The following is a 24,249-nucleotide window of genomic DNA, read 5'->3' as shown; positions in this document are numbered from 1 at the left end:
CTCTCTCAGAACACCCTCTTTTACTTAATAGCGCCCTTGCCTCAGGGGCTCAGAGCGCTTGTCATAATGAAGCTTCAGAGTTCCTCACCATTCCAGTCCCTGAACATAATGAAGTGTGCAGTGGTGGCACGAGGCCCTGGGAAAACTGAGGGGAAGAATAATGACGAGACTCGACCAAGACCATCATAAAGAATGGGCTCCCCGGGGGAGTGTGACAGCCATTAGCCCCACGGATTGAACTTAAAGTGGAGTGTCCACCTTCTTATCCAACTGTCTACTCAACAGGATGTGTGGTCAATTCAAGTGTAAGTGACGCTGAGAGACAACCAACACACAGCTTTAATCAACACCGGAAGCTGAACACTAAGAGATAACATCCTTCTCACTCTCTGACCTGAGCCTGCTTCTTATGGGAGGACCCCCCCACCCCATCCCTGCCACACAATCTGTCGCTGCCAACCATGGAAGACAGCTGGAGCCTGAAGGACTCAGAAATCCTTCTCCAGCACCCCCACTGCTCACCCCCTCCATTTGATCCTGATTCTCTGTGGCTGTTTCAGCCCTCTTATTCCAAACTCCTGGCTGTGCAATCACATCTCCATTCCTATCCTGTCCTGATTTGGGCATTCGTCCTGGCCCACCCTGGCACCTGGATCTTGGTGTGCCAGTGTGATTTCTCACTAAACGCACCTCTTCAGTCTTGTCATCTCCCACGGCCCTACATGAAGACTTCTGGATCTAGTTCCTAGTCCCATAAACCCCTTTTCCTACAGTAGCTCATGGTCCTGCTACCCCATATGCCCACCTTCTTCTCAGCACCCACCTCCCCACTGCAAGACTAAACAATAGACTTGTACAAACTGTCAGTCCTAAAGGCTCTGTGATTATTCCTATTCCCTCACTGATGGAACTATCTAGAACAGTCCTTCCCAAAGACAGAAGGCTACTGCAATATAGAAACCCACTTACTTTTTGGAAACTCTGACCCTGGGAAATATTACTAAAGTGTTTTATTCAGCTTAGCAGGTAGAAAAAAATGCATCTGTGTGTAAGTTAAAAGAATCTGGAGAAGAGAAGTGCTATGTCCAGCTCAGAAAAGAGAAACTGGAAAGATGCTTCAAGTGTGGGGCTTCTCAGTGCATCCTGCATTTCTCCCCACTGTCACCCCCCCCACCTTTGGTGGGGAGGCCTCTCTGCTACACTGGTGTTCATTGCAAGTCCCCAACTCACCCACTCATCACCCAGTTGTAGGTCCTTGGGTCCATCTTGCTGGACAGGAACAAAGCATGGCCCCACAAGTGATTCTTCATGGCCCACTCCAGGGCTTCCTGAAAACAAAAACATCACGGTCAACGTTGCCTCCCTCACCTTCCTCTAACGACGACAACGAATCGCTGTGCTAGGGACTGCTGCCCCTGAGCAGTAGAGGCTGAGCTGCCACGGACACTCTCAGAGCCCCACCTGTGAACCTGAGCAAGGAATGATGGGGACATGGGCTTTAACTGGCACGTATTTCTCTCTAAGTCATCCCTTTCTCCAGCCTTCACTTTATGAAAATACATTATGCTATTTCATTAGCTCCTCCTCAAACACCGTTTCCCGTTAGCTTTATCTCTTTAGCAAAAGTCACACAATACTGTTATGAACCTAAGTACCAAAAATGACAGAAGCACTTCACCCCAAGAACTGAGTCTCAAAATGTAAGTTGTAAGATGGTACAGTTGGCCCCCCAACTCCATGGGTTCCACATCTCCAGATTCAACCAACCTCCTACACGGCTGGTAGAGTAAATTGGTACAACCGCTAAAAAGGCAATTTTTCAATATCTACCAAAATTACAAACCCTATACCCTTTGACCCAACACTTCCACCTCTAGAAATTTATCACATATATATGTTATCTCACACAGGACAAAATGATAATAGTTATTCATTGCAGCATTGTTTGTTATAACAAAAGACTGGACATCATCTCAATGTCAATCTACAGGGGTTTAGTTAAATTAATTATTATTTATTGACTGAGACCTATACAGCTGTAAGACAAAATGAGGAAGATATTTATATATTATAAGGAACAGGGGACAGCAAACTGCCTGAAGGCCAAATTCAGCCACAAGCTAAGAATATTTCTTACATTTTTAAACGATTGGGGGGAAAAATCTAAAGAAAGAACAATGTTTCATTACACATGAAAATTATATATAATTCAAATTTCTGTGTCCATAAATAAGGTTTTACAGGAACACACCACACCCATTCATTTACATGTTCTCTGTGGCTGTTTCACGTAAAACCAGCAGAGCTGGGTGATTATAACAGGCTGTATGCTACAGCCTGAAAAAGCCTAAAATATTTACTGTTTGTCCTTTTACGGAAAAAATTTGCCAACCCTGATATAGAGTATTTTCTAAGATATTTTGTTAAATGAAAAACAGAGGGTGAAGAAATGTTAACTAGTAAGCCTTAAGGGGCAAAAAAGAGAGAGAGAAAATAATCATATATGCATAAAATCCCTCTGGATATTTCAGAGAGAAATTGAGTGACTGGAAGTAGGGCCACCATTTCCTCATTATATCCCTTTTATCATTTTATTTTTTGAATCAAATTGATTCAAACTGATTTTAATCATATATTCAACTATTTAAGTTAATTTGAGACTGTTGTAAAATGCGAGTTCAACTCCAAAATTAAACAAGGGATAAGAAAACAGGTAAATATGTGAGGTGATGGGTGTGTTAATTTGATGTGGAAAATCCTTTCGCTATGTATACGTATGTCAAATCATCACATTGTACACTTTAAATATCTTACCGTTTTACTCATCATATATACCTCAATAAACATTTTAATAAATAAATAACATAAAAATTAAAATAGTCTAATTTATATATCAGATCATTAAACAAGGGACCACTTCATCTGCTGAATTAAAGTATTCAACACTGGTAGGCATACCTTAGATATAGCTCGTGGAGGGATCACTTGTAAACAAACTTTCTGGAAACTAATTTAGTGTATATATGAAAAACTTTTAAAAAGTGCATGGCCTTCAATGCAGTAAGATCATTCCCAGGAATGTATCCTAAAAAAATAATAAAAATATCCACCAAAGACTTATGTGACAAGATGTTCAACTTGTATAATTTATAATGGATGACAAAATTGTAGATAGCCTACATAGTCAACAATAGTGGATTGGTTAAATAAAATATGATTTATATGATGGAATACGGTGCAGCCATTTTTTAAACGGTGCATTTTAATGCCATGGGAATATGTCATCATATGATCTTAAGGGAAAAAAAGAGAAATAATTATATATGCAATTTAATTTGATTTTAAATATATATGCATAGAGAAATGCTAGAAGTAATTATATCACAATGTTAACAGGTGTTATCTTTTAATGATAGGACTATGGGTGTTTTAATTTTATTCTTTGTACCTTTCTGAACTTTTTAAGTGCTGTAGAACGAGTATATATGGCTCATGTATCTGGGGGAGAGGTGAGTGTTGGGGATGGTGGTTACTTTTTTTAGTACAAGCCTGAGGGGGGCGCACTTGCCTTCTTCCTTCCATAGTAGAGCAGTTTAGTGAATTTCTCCACGATCTGCGCAGGCGTCTCCACGCTGGGGGGAATCTCTCCCGTGAGCAGGTTGGGGGTCCCCGAGTTGAGCACCGGCCAGTCCTCATCGGACAGGTTGATGAGGTTGGCCACAGGCGGCTGCCTCTCGTACTTCTCCAGCTTCTTGCAGTCTTGCATCAGCAGTTCGGCGATGTCTGACCCCACCATGGACTGCAAAACAAAGAGGGCTCTCAGGCCTGCAGCCCGGGCTGAAGAAGGAAGGACCTGAGCGCCTGCCTTATTCAGGAGGAGGCCAGCGTTGGATTGTTGTAGCTCAAAGCTCCAGCTTCACTCTGGTGGTGATTTGCTGCCTGTCACAGAGGTTACCAGAAATTGGCGCACTCTCCTAGGTGTGTTACTTGGCTGGTGCAGTAACCCAAGAACCACACAATGACTCAGGCCCGCAGAGAGGGGCAAGAGAAGGGTCAATATTGGCAAACTGGCGTTGACACATGAGCAATCTTTGCTCTCGGGGCCATTTGTCGCTTCCTTAATATTACCTTTTATAGTCATGCCATACGCCAAATCTTACTTATGCCAGGAAGGCTTAAACTTCCATCCAGCCTGCTCCTGCCCACCCATCAGAGAGGTAATACTCACCCCATTCTGCCGACAAAGGAGAACCAACAGTTGCCACAGTAGAGCTGAGTCTCTGCTGCGCGGTGTCTCCAATTTGCGAGTCTGAGCTGCTTTCTGCTGGCAAAACGTCATGATATCCACCTTGTGTACATCTTCCCTATGGAGAGATATTTCAGGGAGCAAAGCGTGAGCAGGCACTCTTCCCCACACAGGGCTGCAGGCTCCTCCTACCGTGTGAGGGCACTGGCTGGGCTGGGACTGAAACGAAGCCTGGACTCGGGGAATAAGCCTGTAGGTGCAGGATGGCTGTTTCTCTGTGAAACAGGGAGGGACCTCAGAGTTTCTCTCGGACAGCCTCTCCATTTTACAGATGAGGAGACTGAGGCCCACAGACCTGATATGACTGCTTAGGGTAGCAGGCAAGAGCACAGACTCTGGAGTCAGACATCAAGCTGATTTCAATCCAGCTTGCACAACTTTCTTATCTCCTCTGAGCCTCAGCATTTTCCCCTATGATAGGGATAATGTAGAAAATCTACCTCCATACAAAAAGGGAACTAGCAAATGGTGTAGCATATGGGAAATGCTTAATAAACTGGCCGTGATTCTTTGATCGAGACCATTCAATAAAATCAATGCCCAGTTGGGACCAATATCCTAGTGTCCAAATACCCAGCTTGGTGTTCTACCCATATCTGTACACCTGAGTGTAAGAAATAGAGACACACTCATTTTTACTGGAAGGAACTGTCAAAATACTAGATGGGGATTTTCTTAGAAGGGGAAATTAAGGAAAAGAATACATTTACATGGTGGTGTTGATATTTAAAGGGCTTCCATGTGCCTTATCTCTCTTGAGTCTCACAGCCACAGCCTGGAGTAAGCACTGTGCGTGTTACATTATTTCTTAAAGGGAAAATTAAGGCTGGGGAGGGCTACCTGACCTGTCTGCCATTGTACCTCTATTTAGTAGGATACGTGGGCCTGGGACCCAAGTCCTGTGTCACCACCTAGATTCTCAGCAACCAAGGGCACCCTGAGTATTTATCAGAAGCGACCAGGCATTTAAAAGCAGTTCTAGCTCAATCCTGCAGAGGGCACACTTGCACACCATCCAGGAACTCAAACGCTGACCGTGTCATCTCGCTGGAAAAAGGCAAGCGTTTTTTTCCCCACTGTGATCCACTTGTCTATGATATCCCAGGCTGCGCTCCACTTCTCCACTAACGTCAATTAAGTGCACCGTACGCTAGCACCTCCTAACATGTAGCCTCTACAAAATGGCACTGATTTCAGATTTTTAAACCTTCACGTTAATTTTTCTTTCTGTCCTTCGACTACTAAATCACTTGTCAAAAAGGCTCAGGTCACATTTGGCTCTGTATGGTAGCACAGTGAATTCTACTCTAGTGGGCATACATCTGTTCTTTCAAAAGCCAAGAACAAATCTTCCCAAATCCTGTTCTGGGCTGAAAGACTTTGTAGGTTTCAAAAGCCCTGACTCCGCAGCTCATATGGTAATTTACCTGATCAGGGGTCCTGAGAAAGTTCTCATCTCTTCTTGTGCCGCAGAATCAGTAAGAATAACCTGGAACAAAAATCAGATTTGCTCTTCAAGACTATGTCCACTCAATACCCCTTCCCGTCACGTCCAGTATCAGAACCCAAGGCCATGGTCCCGAGGTATGGCTCAGTGCCTCATAGAGAAAGCAGGACAAAAGTCAGTGCTCCAGTTGCTGAAAGTGAGCCAAGAGCATCTCAGGAAAAACATAAGGTTGGCATTACTTCTTTCAAAGACAAGCCCCACCCATTCCTGCACGCACACACACCACCCTCAATCCATGGGAGTGCATGGCCCAGTTCCCCACCACAGCCTCCCATTTCTGGAGATGTCCGGGCTCAGGCAGAGGAAAGCAGGGAGCAGTGTGCTGGAATTTTGGGGATGCAGGATCTCGTTTACCTCCATGCTGTGCAGTTCGACAAGGGCCGTTTGCCCATCACTGGGAAAGCTGGGACTCACGCACACCAGCTGACCTCCTGGCCCAAAACTCACAGGCATGTGAGGGACATAGAATTTCATGGGTGCCTTGGGACCAGCTGCCGAGACATCCTCTGACAAACAGACACAGGTGGACACAGTTAGTTAGTACCACTGGTTTTCTTTCTTAGAAATACTCCACAGACACATTTCTATCCAAATTCCACCTGGGACCTAGATAAGATTCTGGGTGGGCTACATAATTAGAAGAAGCCCGTGCTCCGAGTCAGATTGAAGCCATCGGGAATACGTCAGAATATAATGCAAGGATTTAATGGTTGGTCCAAATGGTAAAGCACCAGGCTCTGATTCGGTGATGGTGACAAGTCTCCGACATTCAGACAAAGCAATTAATTATGCCTTTGCTTTACCAAATTGGCAGCAGTCCTCACTTCCTTCACCTCTTACTTAAAAGCACCTCAGAGTGCATCCCCTCCCAGCCTGATGAGGGCTAGGGGCAGGAAGAATCAGCTATGATGCCATCTCCAGTACAAGAGAAAAGGTGGGAAACGGAACCAAAGTTGGCCTCTGTCCGGGAGATCTACAGAAACAAATGAGGTGGATAATGATCCAGCCTTAGAAACCCACGTAAGGATAACTTTCCAGGGAACTTGCCAGCCAGCCCTCTTCTCATCAGACTCAACCAACTCCTTTGATCATGTAAGTACTCACCAGCCTGAACTGGACCCCAAGTTGCTGAAGCCATGGGGTCATACGTCTCAGAGGCATCTGCCATGTACTGACTGAGCTCATAGCTGCTGGAGCTGAGACCAGACTCGTGCTGCTGGAGAAGGTTGGACTTGTTGGTCAGTGATGGCTGGAAATTAAAAACAACAAAAACACATGGGAAGAATCAGAAGCAGTTTCACTGAGACAGTCCTTCCAAGAGTTCCTTGAGAGCAACCAAATTCAAACTTGCAAATAAATACAGTTCACGTAGATGTGCTGAAAGGGAAAAAAGGGACATTCAATTGATGGGTGCTTACTAAAGCATGCATATAGCCCAGTGGAAAGAGTGTAGGCCCTGGGCCAGGAGGCCTGGATTCAAATCCCAGCTTTGTCAGTACTGAGCTGCTGTGACCTTGGACCAGTGACTTAGGCTCTCTGAGCTCCTCTGTAATCCAGATCATCGTAGCTGCCCTGTATAGTGCAAGCACTTATTCATACATTCATTTACCAACTATTTAATGAGAACCTGCTATCCTCCAGGCACTGGGCTTTCCCTGGGGATACAGGTGCATAAGAAATTCATGGAACTTACATCGTGGGAGGATACAAATAAAACAAAAGCTCTTTGTATACTGTAAAGTGCAGTACATGTATGGGTGCTGGTGAGGTGCTGTTGTTACCATTCTATTAGTCATAATAATGTGTGCCCTGCCCTGGTAAGCATTAGTTATTTTGAAGAACCTCTTCTCAAAAATCATACAAATCCTATCAGGGAAACAAAATTTATACAAGACCACCAAAACTTAAGAGCTCGTCTCTGTAGTGTCTTTGCAACTTTTCCATAAATCTATGTTTAATTGTAAATTTAAAAATGTATTAAATATTCTGAAATTAAGAAAATTTAAGAGCTCCATTTTGTGGCCCAGCTGGCGTACACCGTAAGCTTTTAGAAGACAGAGAAGGAAAAGAAACATTTCAAGCTCTGCTTTTCAGACCTGAATTAAAAGATTCCAGCAACTTCCTACTTCCGGGGTAAACCAAATTGCTGGTTCACTGGGCTCCTGGTGGCAGCCTCTTCTCCTCTTTCCTAGAATCTCCAGGTGACGTGGGTAACATTTCCTGATCCAGCCAATTTGACACAAATGCAAAAGGACCAGCTCCGGGCCCCAGATCCATTAGACTAAAACAGGGGGGCCGGGAAAGGAGGTGTGAATGGAGGTTCTGCCAAGAGGGGAGGAGTTGGACACCCCAGACTGCTGGCCATCGGAGACCCCCACCCCCAAGGACCCTGCCTTGCCCTGCCACTATTGACAATGTTATTTGTGAGACACTGCCACAGCCACCAGCCCCCATGTCACTTCAGGTTACCTTATTCTTCTGGGCCTCTGGAAATAGGTCCCCAGGCCTCTCCTGTCCAGAGTTAGAAGTAGGACTGTCTTTGTAAAGGTTCGCACTCTGAGATCTGCAGCAAAATGACAGGATCAGGTGAGAGGGGTCCTAGGCAAGCCAGCAAGGCTAAGCTGCTCTTTGCTGGAGGCTGTTCTGTTGCAAAGTGCTGACAGGTGTCAGGTCAGCCTGTGTGCCACAGGGAGAAGCATTGTCCTCCCACTAGCCACTTCAACCTATTACTGCCAGAAAAACAGGACTTCTGGGTTCCACAGTGCCATTACTAGAAGTGTCCTCAAACCCAGCGGAGAAGGATTGGTCTGATATTCCGGAATGGCGCGAATCAGAGCAGTTGGGTTGGTGACTTCCAGGGGAAAAGGGCCGGGCCTAAAGCACCAGGCCAGGTGCTGCACAAAAGACTGTTCCCCGCTCACCTTATCCCAAGGGGTGTTCCATTCTTGGGGCAGAGGAGTGGGCAGAGGACAAGCACCCCAGCCCCAGACAGGACCCAATCATGAGAACTTTTATGAGGCAACATCTGTTTTGAGGCCAACACAAAATGAGGTCCCTCCTTTAGGATGGACTTCACATAACAGAACTCAGACTAGCCTGGGTCTGGGAACCACATCTCTGAGTTAAGACTCTCTCCTCCCAGAATCCCTGTTAACAGCTGGCCGAGGCCATCCTGGGCTACTCCCACAGCCCTGGGAACAAAACTCCCACTTCCCCAGAGCAGAAGCAGATGGTTCCGGAGATGGGAGCCCAACACCAGATGCCATGAGATTTTCCTAACATAGCCTGAGTGTGGCAGAATCATGCTGAACTAGCCTCTCCTCTAACACTTACTGGAACTGGGTCTCACTATTCATTCCAAACGGACTATTCTGGTTTTCACGATGATGTTCATTGAGGTACTTTTGATCTCGATAATCTTCGTGCCAGACAGAAGGACTCGCTTGCCTTGGCACTGCACCCTCAGAGGAAACAAAATAAAGCAGGTCACTTCCTGTTGCTGAACGTTCAGAAAGACGCTAACAAGCTATGAAGCTGAGTTACTGGAGCACAGTCGGTTTAAAAACCTATTTGCCAAACTGAATAAAATTGGTGAGAGTGAGCTAACGTTGAAAGCCCATAAGATGCCCCTCAGTCCTCCCTGAACCACTTAGCTCTATGCAATTGTACGATGGGGATGGTGTGTGTGTGTGTGTGTGTTCGATGTTGAAATAGATTTTTCTCTGCTAACCGCTCAGCAGCTGCCATTAGCACACACAGCAAGCCTCACGAGTGTATAGAGTCTACATTCGCAACGGTGCATAACAGTAAATGGGTAAACGATGGTCAGACTCATCACAGCCCAGTCACACACTGATGACTTCACTTTACGTCACCAGAGACTATAATCTTGGCCATACTAAGGAGTGGAAGAAAAAATGTGGATGAAGCACAAACTATCCATAATAGTAGCAACATGATAATAGTTTCAGTGCTATCATCTACACACACACAGAGAAATGACTCCTTTCTATCTCTTCCCCTAAAGACATCAAGCAGTAGTGTCTTTGCTGTGGCCTGATCTGGTCAAGAAAGAAGCAGGTGAGGGCGGGGTCTCTGCCTCAGCCCAACAGGAAGCTCTAGGTGAGGTTCTGAGCATGGCTCCCATGTCCTCTGCCCCATCTAACAGATGAGCAGCACCATCCCAAAGGCTTCTGGGAGATTTTTCCATACCTCTTTCTTCGGGTAGGTGCTGCGGGTATCCACGGTAGTAATAACTGCCATAAGCATATTCTTCCCTTAGGGCTGGAGACTGAGAGCTCTGATACGGATCCTCAATGCCTGGCCTAAAATACCACAAAGCAGGCCAGTCATTCAAGGATGAGTGTGGTAAGAAGAGAAACCAATGGAAAACGGCACAAACTGAACACCGTCAGAGGAGAGAATTGTGACCCCAGTCTAGAATCTGCTTAAAAGCCACAGCTAATCAATCTATCAACAGAAAGTCCAGACTCAGAGCAGGAGTAGAACTGTTGTTTCAGAATAAGGCTGGGATTTTTAGAGCAAAACCAGGTCTCCTTCTTCTTCCCCATGATCTCTCTTACTCCTCAAATACTCATATTCTTCCACTGACACAAAGTATTATCCTGGAAAACCCTGCCCTGATATTACCTTAGAAAACCCCTTCCTGAGATGCTATATAAGTACCCCACAGGCCATTGTAATTCTCATGCATATTACAGATGGAAATGAGATGAAAAAGTCAAGTTGGACTATTGTAAACCTGATTGCTTCCATTGCCTCTATCCTTAACATACCTCCCTTCAAGAATTCAACAATACAGAAAGATGGCAGAAAGGAACATGTTGTTGGTATTTTTATCAATTGATAATGCTTTAGTATATCATATGGGCAAAATCCTTTACAATATTTGTTATGATTTCAACTCTGAATCTATAAGCAGGTAAATATCACCCCACCTGGAAAAGCTAAAATAAAACATAAATGGCTCCCAACATTCTGTAAAATATTAAGTCCAGTGCTATCCATTAGAACTCAGCAGCAGGAATTCTAGATTCTCCAACCTAGAATTACTTCAGTGAGACCTCTTCCTTCTGAACTTGGAACCCGAAAGCTTGTATCTGCTTTCTCTGAGGTTGATTTAAAAAAAAAAAATTCCCATTCATTCATTCAATATATAATTTTTTCCGTATGCCTGTCACACTATTCCAGGTCCTATCCCAGGTACTAGGGTTCTTTTTGGTGCTGGCAGTTGTCATGCTAACCCTGGGTCAAAGTGGTCCCAAAACGATAAGATTTTATGAGGATCCTTAGGAAAAGCTTTTCCATCGTCTACATATATTTATTGCCTTATGCAATCCCAGAATATGAGAGTTCTATCTGCTCTACTGAATTTCACCATTCTTTCAATCTTTCTACCCTCACCCCTGCCCCAACACCCAATCACATTGCGATGGCTTTTTAAGAAGGTCCACTAGGGGAGACTGAAGGGGGAAATATTATTTTCAGTCACCAAACTCCAGTTTTGGAGAGGAAAACGTTAGCCAAGTCAACGTAGTACGGTGGAGACGGAAAAAAAAAGAAAACGAGGAGAACTAAAAGGAACAGGAAGAAGGAAAAGGACAATCTTCTCAGAAGCACTTAGGAGATTTGGGTCAAATCCAAACTCTAAACACATACCTTGAATACAAGTGACTAGGATGGCCACCTTCATAATAGTCAAACCCAGACACAGGCCATTCCCCAGGCCTGGACCCATAAAGAGGCTGTTGGTGGTCTTCCCTGGGGTTCTGCTGTGGCTGGGGGCTCCCACGGACGTCTTGCCATTGACGGAACCTCTCGCCGTTGTGCCAAGGGTGAGGACCAGGCCGATGATATGTGGCTCTCTGAAGGCCTCGGCCTGGATCATGGGATGGTGCCGTGGGCCTCCCACGTGGCTGTGGTCGCCGCAGGGGAACCCAAGGTTCCATCCCTGACCCTCTGAATTTCTCTCCTGTTTTGAGTCAGTTGGGTTTATCTTCCTGCAGACAAAACATTATCATTATTTGAGGCTTATAGCGAAACATGATGGTTGATTAGGTTTTGTGGGAAAAGCACTTAATGGTCCTCCAAATCTTCTAAAACACTGATATAGGGATATCTGGAGAAAAATCTCAAGCAGATACATGAAATAAATAGCAGCCTAGACAACTCTATTGATGTAGCTTTAAAAATTATAAAGTATATTTGGAGCAATAATAGATGTGGGGGGTATGGGAGACAGACAACAGGAATAGATGAACATTATCAAAGTATTCCAATTCAGTAAATGTTCATTTATTCCACCAGCAAATATTTATTCAACATTTACTATGCTCTCATAGAAATAGAGCAGGCCTTAGACAGAGCTAGACCGGAGTGCAAATCGTAACTGTGCCAGTTATGAGCTTAGTTAATTTGTTCAAGCCTAACGTTCCTTGTCCATAAAATTGGGGATATAACGACTAGCTGGCAAGGTTAATGTCTGACTCAGAAACAACTTATGAGTTGCTCAACTCACTGCCTGGTCTATGGTAATTGTTCAATAAATAGCAGTTAATGTTATCAAAGATTAGGGCAGTGTGAGTAGCTGAAGACATTTCCTAAACAAAAATAAGCTTAAATTGACCTCAAGAGACATCTTTTCTAAATCCTTAAATTCACTTCTTAGAAGAACTCGGCCCTATAATATGGCTATGCCTGTCCCTCCTCCAGGAAAGTCAATGAGACAAAAGCTTGGGATTGCTTCCGTGACCAAGGAGAGAGCCACGTCTCAGTCATCTTCCTGGCTGAGATGTTAAAAGCTAGAAGTCTCCCCAGCATCAAACTGATTTGCCCCACTTATTCTTCAAAATTGGAACTAGCTCCAGAGGACAGATGGTCTTCCTAGCTCCTCTGCCCCCATCACAGAGGAGCAGCAGCATCCAGCCACCTCCAAAGGGAGACCACACACCAGACCTTCCTCCTGCTCAGAGAATACGTTAGCTCAGTCAGACGCTATGTTTTTCCTCCCTAGGGAACTGTGTTAAGTTGAAAGATTCTGATGAAATCCACTTAACTTGTTCCCAGCCGAATATAAAAATGCACATTAGAAAAAAAGGTCAAAGGGTATGTGTTGAAATTAAGACGTCACTCGGTTCGAATGCCATGGAGCCAGGGTCCACAGCTATGAGCCAAGAGCTGTAAGCAGAACCTATCAGATCAAGGTGCAGAAGTGTTTTCCATCTCAAGATCAATCACAGCTCAGGAAAACTTGCACCTTCCTTCCCAAGGCAGCTCTCTTCCTTGAAAAAGCCAGATGCAATGAAAACCTTTTCCAGCAAATCCCACCAAAGGCCACAAGCCCCAGACACAGTGAAAAGGTTGTGTGGGTCTTTCCTGAAGGCCCATAGAACTCGACAGCATTTGGACACAAGAAAGCTCCACAAGAAGAAAGCCTCTCTCACCTTATCCCCAGGTATTTTCACTAGACAGCCATCCCTGACTGCAAAGGCGTAATACCCAATCTCTTCGCCAAAATCACCTCCTTTTGTTGCCGAAAGCTGTCGACTCCAGTACATTAGACCACATTATAATGAAGGACATCAAACAGAAAGCAACCAAGATTCTCAAAAGGAAGGTGTCGCATCTACAGGGACAAGTCACACTTGCACATTCCCTTAAAGGATCTTCCCCGGTCCCCATTAGGGCAACTGCTTTTCCTAATCTGACAGCACAGCAAGCTCAGGTAGAAGAGAGAAAACGAGGGAGCTCGCGTTCCCACACACCTGTTCTGACGCCTTTCCTGCTTCCTTCAGCGCAGCTCTGGGAACCTGGCCCAAGAGTGTCTCCTCTCCTCATGGAGACTGTCAAAGTCCAGGTGCCACATCTACCAAGACTCACCTGGCCCGCAAATCGACAGCCAGTCAGTTACCTTTGCCACTGCCCGGCCTCCATGGAGCTGATTCACTGGGGCAAAGTGCAGCCCAGCCACCGCGTGTGGGGCAGGCCTGACTTGGCGTATTTGCTCAGAACCCCGTCAGAGGCTGCTGCTTCTGTTTGCCTGGCTGCGGGCTGAGCCAGGTTCGCTCCCGTGTGAAAGCATCCAAACCCCCATAGCAAACAAGGCGCAGTGACAGCAGGGAGAGGAAATCCAGAAAGGCCTGAGGCAGCCTGGCCTGCTGAGAAGAGCACCACCTTTGAGGCGTGGACGCATTGGCTGGCTCTTACTTAACCCCTTGGCGTTGCAGTTTCTTCTTCTCCACAAGAGGAATTACGATGCTTAGCTCATGAGGGCTACTATGAGGGTGAACTGTTGATGACATGGCACACAAATAAGTATGCTGTATAAATAAGTGTTTTCCTTTCCAAAGAGATGAGCTATTTCTGTTGGTTGAAGCCGGGGTACTTGGTGGGTTCTAAGGACCTGGCCTGTAGGGTTTGGGTTTTTCTCATTAAAGTTTCTCTCCACTGGGTTCTGGTTGTGTGTCAAGCATGTTATCTAAAGGAAGACAAATTTAAACACCCAATACTGAACGAAAGGCACTGAAAAGATTCTATGATAAGAACAAAATGATTTCTTGCATTTCTAAATACATTCCTACCACGGTATTAAGGGAAACACAGAGAAGCTCATGTCCACTTTGGAATTAATACTTTCAAATTCAGCACCTCATCACGTTACACACCTTAAACTTACACACTGTTGTTTGTCAATTATATCTCAATAAAGCTGGGACAAAAATAAATAAATAAATAAATAAATAAATAAATAAATAAATAAATAAAATAAAATAAAATGCAAGCTCTGAAAAGGGCCAGATAGTCTATTCTTCTTCCAACAAACACTTACTTCATCTCCATTACGTGCCAGGATTTGACACATGTAAACATGAAGGACAGAGTCTTTGCCTTCAAAAAGCTTGGAGCAAGTTAATGTCTCATGTTGTTGCTAGTCCAGGGAAGACCATCGTGGGCAAGTGTCACGATTAGATAGGGGAATGTACTTAAACTGTAAGATTTTGTCTCAGCCCGCAGCCCTCAGCTGACACCTATTAAATATTCAGGAATTGTGTGAGCCAGTAGTAAAACCATTGGTAATATGAACTCCACCACGACAGGAGTATTTACATAGAAACTGGCAAATGCTGCAAAGAAAGATGGTTATTGCTGTTTTCAGAGAGCCAGTTTACCAGCATACTGATTATAACCCAAACCTCCTCGTTCCTAATTCAGTGTTCTTTCAACTACAGATTGTCGTTCTGTGACTGGACTTCATTGCACATCTCTGCTTTAAACATCTAGCTCAGTTATTCCAAATGCTCCTTTTGTGACATCCCAAAGCATCTCTAATTATCTAAAGAGCTATGAAACTCCTCGAACACTCACCAACCAAAATTAATTTTAATTAGCTTTAATTATTTTATATAGACATATGGCATACAACACTTATATGGGTCATGGAATGAAATAGATCGCGGTGGGATCTCATCATCCAAAAGGTTTGGGATTTATCAGTCCCCGCCTTCCCCAGCCCCACAAATCTAGAGTTACTAAGTCTTTCAACCTGGCAGCTCAATTCCGTCCGGTTTCTGACCACATTTACCCTGCCTGACGATGTATTAGCAGTTCAGCCCCACCAGGAGGTGGGCTAAAATTAGCTGTGCCACCCATGTCCTGAATGCAGTGCCCTTGTATGCTCCCACGGGCTCCCTCGTGCTGCAACAGCTACAGTCTTCACATTATCCCCTCCTCCTGCCTGATTCCTGCTCTGCATTTCAACTACCCACCATGACTAGAGCTCTGGTCACTTGCTAATTGATGTGAATTTCCTTTCGTAGTCCCTGTTCTCCTTTCCAAATGCCAGACCACTGATGGGGACCTTGCTTCAAACCTGTTTGACATCTGTCTACAAAAGGCTCATTGCTGCCAATGACGCTGCTCGTCTCTACCCACCAGGTTAGTGCTGACGGATGTAAACACCCACCTAGATAAGGGTCAGATGGATCCGTGAGCACTATGACTTCATGACTGCAGGGAACAGCTCAGCAGCTGAAGCTTCCTCCAGGCTTGATGCCATTCCTTCATCGAAAGTAAAAAGTTAGAAAACAAACTGAGAGGCCCGATATCAACAGATTCACAGTACTTATTTGTATAAGTCATGGGACTATGAATTATTCTTTTTTCCTTGCTTGTCCATATTTTCTAACGTTTCTACAATAAACGTATGTTATTTGAAAAGACAAAATCAACTGTCGTGTCAGGAAAGAATTACGCACCCAAGTTGCTAAAATGGAGCAGTGACTCCCCAAAGCATCCACGATTGGAGAGAAGATTCTGGAAATCATTCATTCACTCAACAAATGTTTATTGAACATCTACTATATGCCCAGAATTGTCAGATGAATAAGGAACACACAAAGATAGATAACATGCAATCCCTGCCTAAAAGCGCTTTCAGTCCAGTGGAACAGTAGATGTTCGACTATGCAATCACAATGCAGTGCAGTCGTATTCTAATGGATTGATCACTGATTGTTCTAATGGAAGGAAGCAAAAGGGAAGACGCCGGGTTAGAAACGGGGAGACGCTATCCGAGGTCATTCCATAAAACAAGCAAGACAGATGAATGTCTGAACTAGAGCAGCTGCAGAGGGATTGGAGGAGAGGGGAGAGATAAAATATATATTATATTAATATATACATGTATACCTGTTTTATGTATGTTTATAAAACAGGATCAACATGCAGTGATACCCTGTTGAATACAGGAAATGAAGAGGGAGAAGTGAAGAACAATCCAAAGTTTTCAGGCTGTAGAGAGGGGACCCCGCTGCCTTTTTTTTTTTTTCCGAATAATAATCTTAAAAGAGAAGCCAGTTTGGTGGGGAAGATGATGACTTCAGTTTGGGACACGCTAATTGTGAGGGGCCTGTGGACAGAGGTTCAGTGTGGTCAAGAAGCAGTTGGCTATGAGAGTCCGGAGCTCCAGAGACAGGCCTGAGGACGGAGGTGCCATGACAGAAGCCATAAGCATGGGCGACACTGCCTAAGGAGAGCTTAGAATTAAAAGACGAGTCTTGGAAGGCGCTCTGAGGAACAGCAACGTGTAAGAGCTGGGTACAGAAAGAGCAGGCTATGAAGATAATAAGACGGGCCAGAAAGTAGACAGAGAACCAGGAGAGGATGGTGTCCCAGGATCCAGGGACAGTAATGGCTTCAAAAACGGGAGAGTGGTCAACCATGCCAAACTTAGCAGAGCCATTGAGACAGGCAACAAGTGAAAGGGTTTTCCGCATCACTGGATTTAACAACTACGTAAGAGGTTTGATGAACACGAACAACTTCAGTGAAACCATGCTCAAGGGAGTGAGAAATTAGACACAGAAACCACAGAGAACTGAAAGGAAGGTAAAGGGGACTGCAAGTAAAATTACTCTTTCTAGGAGCTTGTGTATGAAGAAAAGGGGGCAATAGCTGGGACCCCTATGAGGCACTCAGGTTTGAAGAATTGGTTTACAGTGATCAAGACGAAAGAGAATTCTACGCTGATCATCTGGAGATACAGAAAAGAACACAATGACTGAAGGAACAAATCTCAAACGAGGCTGGTCACACGAGATCCAGATAAACCTAGCTAAGAGGAAGGGCCCCCCCTCTTTCTCTGAGAAAGGGATAAAGGAAATGAAGATGGGCATAGACGGAGATAAGTTTGTACATACAGGGACTGGATACTGAGAATTCTCTGTGGAATAGACTGCCAAGTTCTAACGGCTAGAGGGCAGGGTGAGCATGTGGTGAGAGATTCGAGAAACATTATGAAAGTTTGAATTGGCCAGGGCGGAAAATGGGAGTGGCATTTAACTAGGAACACGTGTTCAGAGTAGCAAGTGGGCTGGAAAAGCAGCCGTTATTGGACACCTAGATGGACTTGAAACTCCTTGGGGCAATTGACCATCTGTGCTTGGTTCCATGCTATACCCACAGTGCCTGGGACAGCCTCTGACATATGACAAGGGCTCAATAAAGATTTCATATACGAATGAATGCACACCTTAAATTTATAGCACCAACAGCCTAACTGTATGATTGCAGCCAGCAGTTGTCACATCCTGAGTACAGAGTGATGTTTGATAGGGAGTTTCTAGAGAAAATATAAGAGAGGGCTGAGGCAGCGAGTTAAGACTAAATGGAGATTGACCGAAGTGATGTCCTGTGGGACACACATGAGATAAAAGCAGACAAATTATCTGCGTACCTTGTTAAACCGAGGTCCCTTCATATACCTAAAAGACACACTCCAATAGGACAGTGGAAGGAAAACACTAAATCACAATTTTTAAATAAAAACCCTTAGCCAAAGTGGGAATGACCAGGTAATGTCCACACCTGCATTTCCAATATCTGATACATTGAGGCTCTTTTTAGTCAGCAGTCAGCTCATATCTGACTCCGAGAATGAGTCGAGGAGTGAAGGTTTAATGTTGAGCAGCCTCTCGACTCTGGCAAAGGCATCACTTGGAGCCAGCCTTGGAGAGACGGGGCTCGTGGCCTTGGCCAGGGATTGGCTGCCAAGGCTTTGACCCCCTCCTTCAGGTAAGCCGGTGTCAGACAAGATGCAGAGTGGCCTGGCCACTCAGCAGTCCAGTTATCAGGAAGGACATGTGCCAGGAAAACATGGTCCGAGGGCCAAAGACAATTAGCCTGGCACAGGCGTCAGACGCTGCCTGTGCCAATCCTGAAACTGTTGCTCTTGGCACCATCTCCGCAGTGAAGGCTTGAGCACAATGCAGTTTCCTACAGGACTGAGGAATCCTGTGAGCTCTGACCAATTGGCTCCTTTACGTGCCACCTACCTGGCTGCCTACAAACCTGCCCTCCTGGAAGCCACCTCTGCTGCCAAGACCTAGAGAATCAACATGTCACTCAAGAAGAAGGACCCCCTTCTTCCGGATTAGCCCTGGGTTGGCAGAGGTGGCCCCACCTCTACTGTCTTCACCCTCCCATTTTAATGATGCCCCGCGAACCAAGATGAGTGAGGTGGCAGGGGGATACGGCTGTCACTACTGACCTCACATTAAGCTACAACGGGCAGAGGTGACACACACCCACTAAATGAAATAAAGGGCTCTAATGTGCCTGGAGTATTTGCCAAGCCTCCAAGGCCAATAGGACACACATCCCCCAGAGGAGCTGTACCACTTGACGCTCCAGACAAGGCTGCCCAGGCGTGAATCTCAGCTCCATTATTTGCTGGCTGCGTGAACTTGGGCAAGTTATTCTGTACCTCCTTTTCTTCATTTGGAAGATGGGGATAATAATAGAACCTACCTCATGTCACAGAGTTATTATAAGTGAAAAACCCACAAAGCACTTGGCATATAGTAAATGCTCAATAAATGTTAACTATTATACTTTCCCTGGAAATGCTCTAAAGTGCCTAGGTAGTAATCTACACAGGTCACCAGAAAGGGATTAACTGAGTACCCATTACTGCTTTGAAATCCACAACTCCTCTTTGACACTTAACCCAGGGCCCCCACTGAATTATGAGATCAGGGGAACATAGGGAATCTATATGAAACAACTACATAGAGGGGAGAAAAAGAATGGGGTAAGGCAGGGATGTCCAAACTTTTTTCAACGTTTTTCACCAAGGACCATATGCAGTAAAATACACAAACAGCCGGGCCACTCACTCGAGGTGAAGTACGTATTGCCTCACCTGGTTTATTTAAGTAAACTAAATATATTTTTGGAATTTCCTGCGGGCCAATTAACAATGGATTGCGGGCTGCAGCTGGCCCGCGGGCCACAGTTTGGACACCCCTGGGTTAAGGTAAGAACACCAGAATTAGGAGATGCAGCCCAATGCTTCTCACCCTGGAGTACTTGCAACCCCAGGGACAATGCAGGACGCCATAGAACAAGCACTCATTTTATCGTACAAGCAATCATAAAGTACATTTTTAATTTTAAACACAAACGTTATGTTATTGAATAGTATGGAATCAAATTCAAATGTGTGTTAATTTTTACAATGAAGCATGAGATGTCCAAGAAATGTCATACCTGTGATGGGGCAGATGTACATGCATACCTACACATACCTGCATCCTGACGTCTCTCCCTGCCACGGGATAGAAATGTTTGACAGACACTTTCTGAACAAGAGCAGATATTCAGACACATAACTGACGAGCTGGAAAGAATCCATCCCTGCAGGTGACAGTGGCTAAGCCCGGGAGACTTGCTCGCACCCAGCTCTTTCATTGACAGACCCAATACCACCCTGAGTTCTCTACTGATGGATACAAATCCTCTATCGTGGAAGGCTCTGTTGGGTACCCAGGAGTCCAGGGACTCCCTTGGCTTACCTGGCACAGTGTGAAAGCATGCACGGATGTTAGTGGCACTCACATCCCTGCTTTCTTGGTCTGGAACACGTGACTGCAGAGATAGGTGACATCTCCAGGAGTGCTGTTCTAATGCTGAAGTTAGCACGTGAAGGTCATTTCCATAGGAGCCACTTAGGATGCCAGAAACCAAAGTTCAAACGTCAGTTCCTGGAGGCCACTGAAGGGCACAACAAGATGATGATGTAGTTTCTTTTCTAAGCATAAATGTCTGCAGCCATCACAAGAGAGATGGCCAAAGTTCATTATTTTGGGGGAGCATTCCATAAAAGAACATTAGAGACGCTGTTGAGTAAACACTTACTGCCTGTCCCGACATTGCTTCTGTGATGGAGTTTCCATGCAAGCTTCCTAAGAAGATTTCCTTTTTCACAAGGATGCAATACTTTCTATGCTTTGTGACATTACACTAAGATACTATGTCCTACTGCTGGTCCAAATGCCATTCATTGAACGAATGATGTCACTACATGAATCTGACTGGGGAATATATAGCCTTACCCCTGGAGTAAAAAAAAAAAAAAAAATTTTATTTAACAAATAATGTTTTAGACAAACATTAATTCTTTAATTCTTTATTCATTGTAATACAAATATTTTCTCCTGTATGAGCTGATTCTCAAATAAAGCTGCTAAGTTTCTCAAATAAAGCTGCTAAGCCCCAGGGCTATGCAGAGGGATCCAAAACAGTCCCCTTTCTTATTTAATAACCAAGAAATGGTGAGAAACTGAGTAATTCATACATATTGAGGGCATACTATGTGCTAAGCTCGTTTGGGTGTTGACTATAGGCTACTGTAAGTGACCTAGGTGAGCTTGTTCCTTATCCTCTTGGAGTTTATTGCCTAATGTGCCTAATGGAGACGCAGACAAGATAACAGGACATTCCAATGCTCAGTGCTGGCAGAGGAGACAGTAAGAAACAGATGACACACACAAAAAAAGGTGCCAAATTCGTGAGAGAAGGCATCCCAGCAGAAAAAATGTCTCCACTGAGACCTGAAGGATATGAGTGCATTTGCTTAGAAGGAGGAGAGGAGAGCAAGAGAGAATGTGTTTCCAGGGAAAGGATGGATACCCCAGAGGCTCAGAGGTGTAGGAGACCTGTGCCGTGAGCACATCATCAGGGGGTTTTATGTTCAGAGCCTAGAATGCAAACAGAAGTTGCTACAAACTGAATGTCTCTGTCTCCCTCAAATTCATACGTTGAAACCTAATCCCCAATGTGACAGTATTAGGAGGTAGGGCCTTTGGGAGGTGATCGGGTCATGAGGGCAGAGTCCGCATCAATGGGATTAGTGCCCTTATAAAACAGGCCCCAAAGAGCTCCCTCACCCCTCCTGCTATGTGAGGAGATGGCTGTCCATAAACCCAGAAGCAAGCCCTCACCAGACACAGAATCTGCCAGCACCTTGATCGTGGACTTCCAGTCTCCAGAACTGTGAGACTAAATGTCTGTTGTTTATAAGCCACCCAGTCTGTGGTGTTATATCATAACAGCTCAAATGGTCTAAGACAGAGATGCTGAGAACTGACACTGAAGAGACTGTCCCAGCTGCCTCAGCCAGCCCCGTAGAGCAGAGCAGAGCCCCAGAGCTCTTCACTACCTAGATCGTTTGCACACAATATGGCAAACATACGCTATTTTTGCCTGCCCAGCATCCTATCCTCTGGCTTCTGCTAATAAATCATCCATTTCCCTGTCCCCTCTCAGTTTATACAGCATGCCTGGGACTTATCCCATCGCTCGCTCTCATAATGGACTCAAAAGTCATAATTGGACAGAAAAAGTCTTGCAGCTCCCTGACCACAGTGATTAATTCAGCAGTTGGCATATGTTTAGGGACGTGTCCAAGAGGCATGCTTCCAGAGCTTATGCTTGAACTACTGGGAAAGAAGTGTGCTTCCCACTGGGCTGACTGACACAGAATATCAACCTGGAGCTGCAGGCAGCTATCTGTCCACCATTTGACCACTCAATAATAGTTTTCTGAATAACGGTTATGTGTTCACGCTGTTGTAGGCATTAGGCATACAGAAATAAAAGACATAATTCTACTTCTTAGGTTTTCAACATCAACTTGAAAGGTAAATAAAATAAACAAATTGCTGAAATAAAATATGATAAATGTTACATAGATTATTATACGATCTGGGAAGGGCAGCCAACTCAGGAAGCCTTTCTGGGAAAGAAAAAACACTCGTTGAACCTTGTTGGATAATTAGGACTTAAGCGCATGAACTGGGGCATTGGGTTGATTCCAGAAAAGGAATCAGTGAGTGCACACGCATGGAGGGTCAGCTGGGCAGGCTCCAAGGGACCCACCGCATTCAGTCAGATTGGAGGGTAACACCCATGCGGGGGAGTGAGAGAAAGGAAGGCATGTGGCCATTTTGGGGGGGAGTTTTGCTGAAGACTATGAGAGGCTTCTAAAAGATTCAAAGCAAATAAGTGACACCATCGCGTTGGCATTTTAGAAAAGTACACAAGTCACAATGTAGAGAATGACTTGGGGAATGCCAGACTATAGGCAGGGTGAGCCTTAAGAGGCATTTGCCACCATCCACCTTTTTTAAGTCAATACAGGCCAAACTAGAACACTGGTCGGGGGAGAAAGGTGAGCAGGGGCTGGGTATCAGATTCAAGAGAGAACACGGAAGCAGAATAAGTGGGATGCCAAGATTAATTGGATTTACGCACCTCTGGCCTGGTTATGATGGATGGTGACATCCCTGATGAAAACTGAAACGCCTTCTACCAGAAGAAGTAGGTTTTGTGAAAGAAGGTAAATGCAGGTTGGGCCACGATAAGTTGAGTCACCTGCAGTACAAGGTACTGGAGGTGTCTCCAGTAGTGAATAGGAGCTCCTCGGAAAAGTCTGCCGGGACTCACATTTGTGATGGGTGGCGTTCCCCTGTTTAAACATTGCTTCTTTCCTGGAGATTTGTATGTGCTTTGATTTAGGCATTAGCACACACGCCGTCATTCAACTCACGGGTGTGGATGAGATTCAAGGAAGAACACTGACTTCGAAATAAGAAAATAATAGCTCCCGGTAAAAGGCAGAGACAAAAATGTTCATGAAGACTGAGAAGGCCGTTGGAACAGCATCAAGAAAGCCAAGGAAGGAGTGTCAAGACAGAGGAAGAGGTAAAGAGGAGAGATACAGCAAGAGATCAAGTTAGATAAGAACTTGAAAGCGTCCACCGGATTCCACGGGGTTGGGGGAATGGCCAGAAAAGGGATAGGACAGTAAGCAGTGACCGAGAGTCGTTACTGCCCATTGGCAGGTTCATTGGTTCGTTGGTTGGTTGGTTGGCTGGTATAAAATGGGAGACACTCAAACACATCTACCTATGATGGAAAGCCAGTTAGGGGAGAGACTGAAGAGATGAAAAATAAATGAAGTGAGTGATGGATGTGGTCCCTCAGGAGGCCGACGGGAATGGAGTTCACAGCTCAAGAGAAGGGATTACTTGGGGGTTAGGAAACGCACTTCCACCACTGAAAAGGGAGGGAGGCAGCGAGGGATCTATGTGGATCATTTTGGGATTTAGCCAAGGCCAAACTGCTGGGGGGAAAGTATGCATACTAATTATATTGAAGAAATTGATTTTATCCATCCCTCATTAAAACATGTTAATGAGACTCTCACAACTTCCAAAGCCAAAGATGACGAGCTGATGGTGATGAATGTCAGGAAGCTTAGGAAGTACTACACAGTCACCCGTGGTGGGTATTTTCTGTTTTTGTTTGTTTGTTTGTATTTTCTATTCTACTGGAAACCACAGCCTGGCTTATTTTTGACTCAGTTTAATTTCTTTCAAGCTGTAGCCGGTGGGTCCTACTTATTTCAAGCAATTTCATTTTCCTTCTTGTCAGGCTTTTGTGTCTTTGCCCCTCAAAAATCAGCAGCTGTTGGAAAGGTACTTATGCCAATCAATAACCATTTGAAAATAGAAACTCAGACATGTTAAGATGAGTCTGTGTGGGATTGCTTGCTACCTTTAAGACATCTTTCTCG

At 44.9% G+C, this 24,249-nt stretch overlaps 1 protein-coding gene across 1 annotated transcript in view; it reads right to left on the bottom strand.

The window, feature by feature from the left end:
• SEC16B (SEC16 homolog B, endoplasmic reticulum export factor) overlaps positions 1 to 20,275 on the bottom strand; it is a 42,027-nt gene extending 21,752 nt beyond the window's left edge. Inside the window, exons 1-12 of the mRNA XM_081025674.1 lie at positions 20,186 to 20,275; positions 15,796 to 15,890; positions 11,493 to 11,833; positions 10,026 to 10,138; positions 9,147 to 9,267; positions 8,283 to 8,376; positions 6,918 to 7,062; positions 6,168 to 6,319; positions 5,734 to 5,795; positions 4,229 to 4,364; positions 3,569 to 3,799; positions 1,231 to 1,328 (exon numbers count right to left, since the gene is read on the bottom strand). Of these exons, the coding sequence (XP_080881800.1) occupies positions 1,231 to 1,328; positions 3,569 to 3,799; positions 4,229 to 4,364; positions 5,734 to 5,795; positions 6,168 to 6,319; positions 6,918 to 7,062; positions 8,283 to 8,376; positions 9,147 to 9,267; positions 10,026 to 10,138; positions 11,493 to 11,782 (1,442 nt within the window). The 5' untranslated portion in view covers positions 11,783 to 11,833; positions 15,796 to 15,890; positions 20,186 to 20,275. The remainder of the gene's footprint in view (positions 1 to 1,230; positions 1,329 to 3,568; positions 3,800 to 4,228; positions 4,365 to 5,733; positions 5,796 to 6,167; positions 6,320 to 6,917; positions 7,063 to 8,282; positions 8,377 to 9,146; positions 9,268 to 10,025; positions 10,139 to 11,492; positions 11,834 to 15,795; positions 15,891 to 20,185) is intronic.
• Positions 20,276 to 24,249: the final 3,974 nt, after the last annotated feature.

The sequence above is a fragment of the Rhinolophus hipposideros genome (genome assembly GCF_964194185.1).
Source record: "Rhinolophus hipposideros genome assembly, chromosome: 19".
NCBI classification, from domain to species: domain Eukaryota; kingdom Metazoa; phylum Chordata; class Mammalia; order Chiroptera; family Rhinolophidae; genus Rhinolophus; species Rhinolophus hipposideros.
This window is presented reverse-complemented; position numbering and strand designations above follow the sequence as displayed.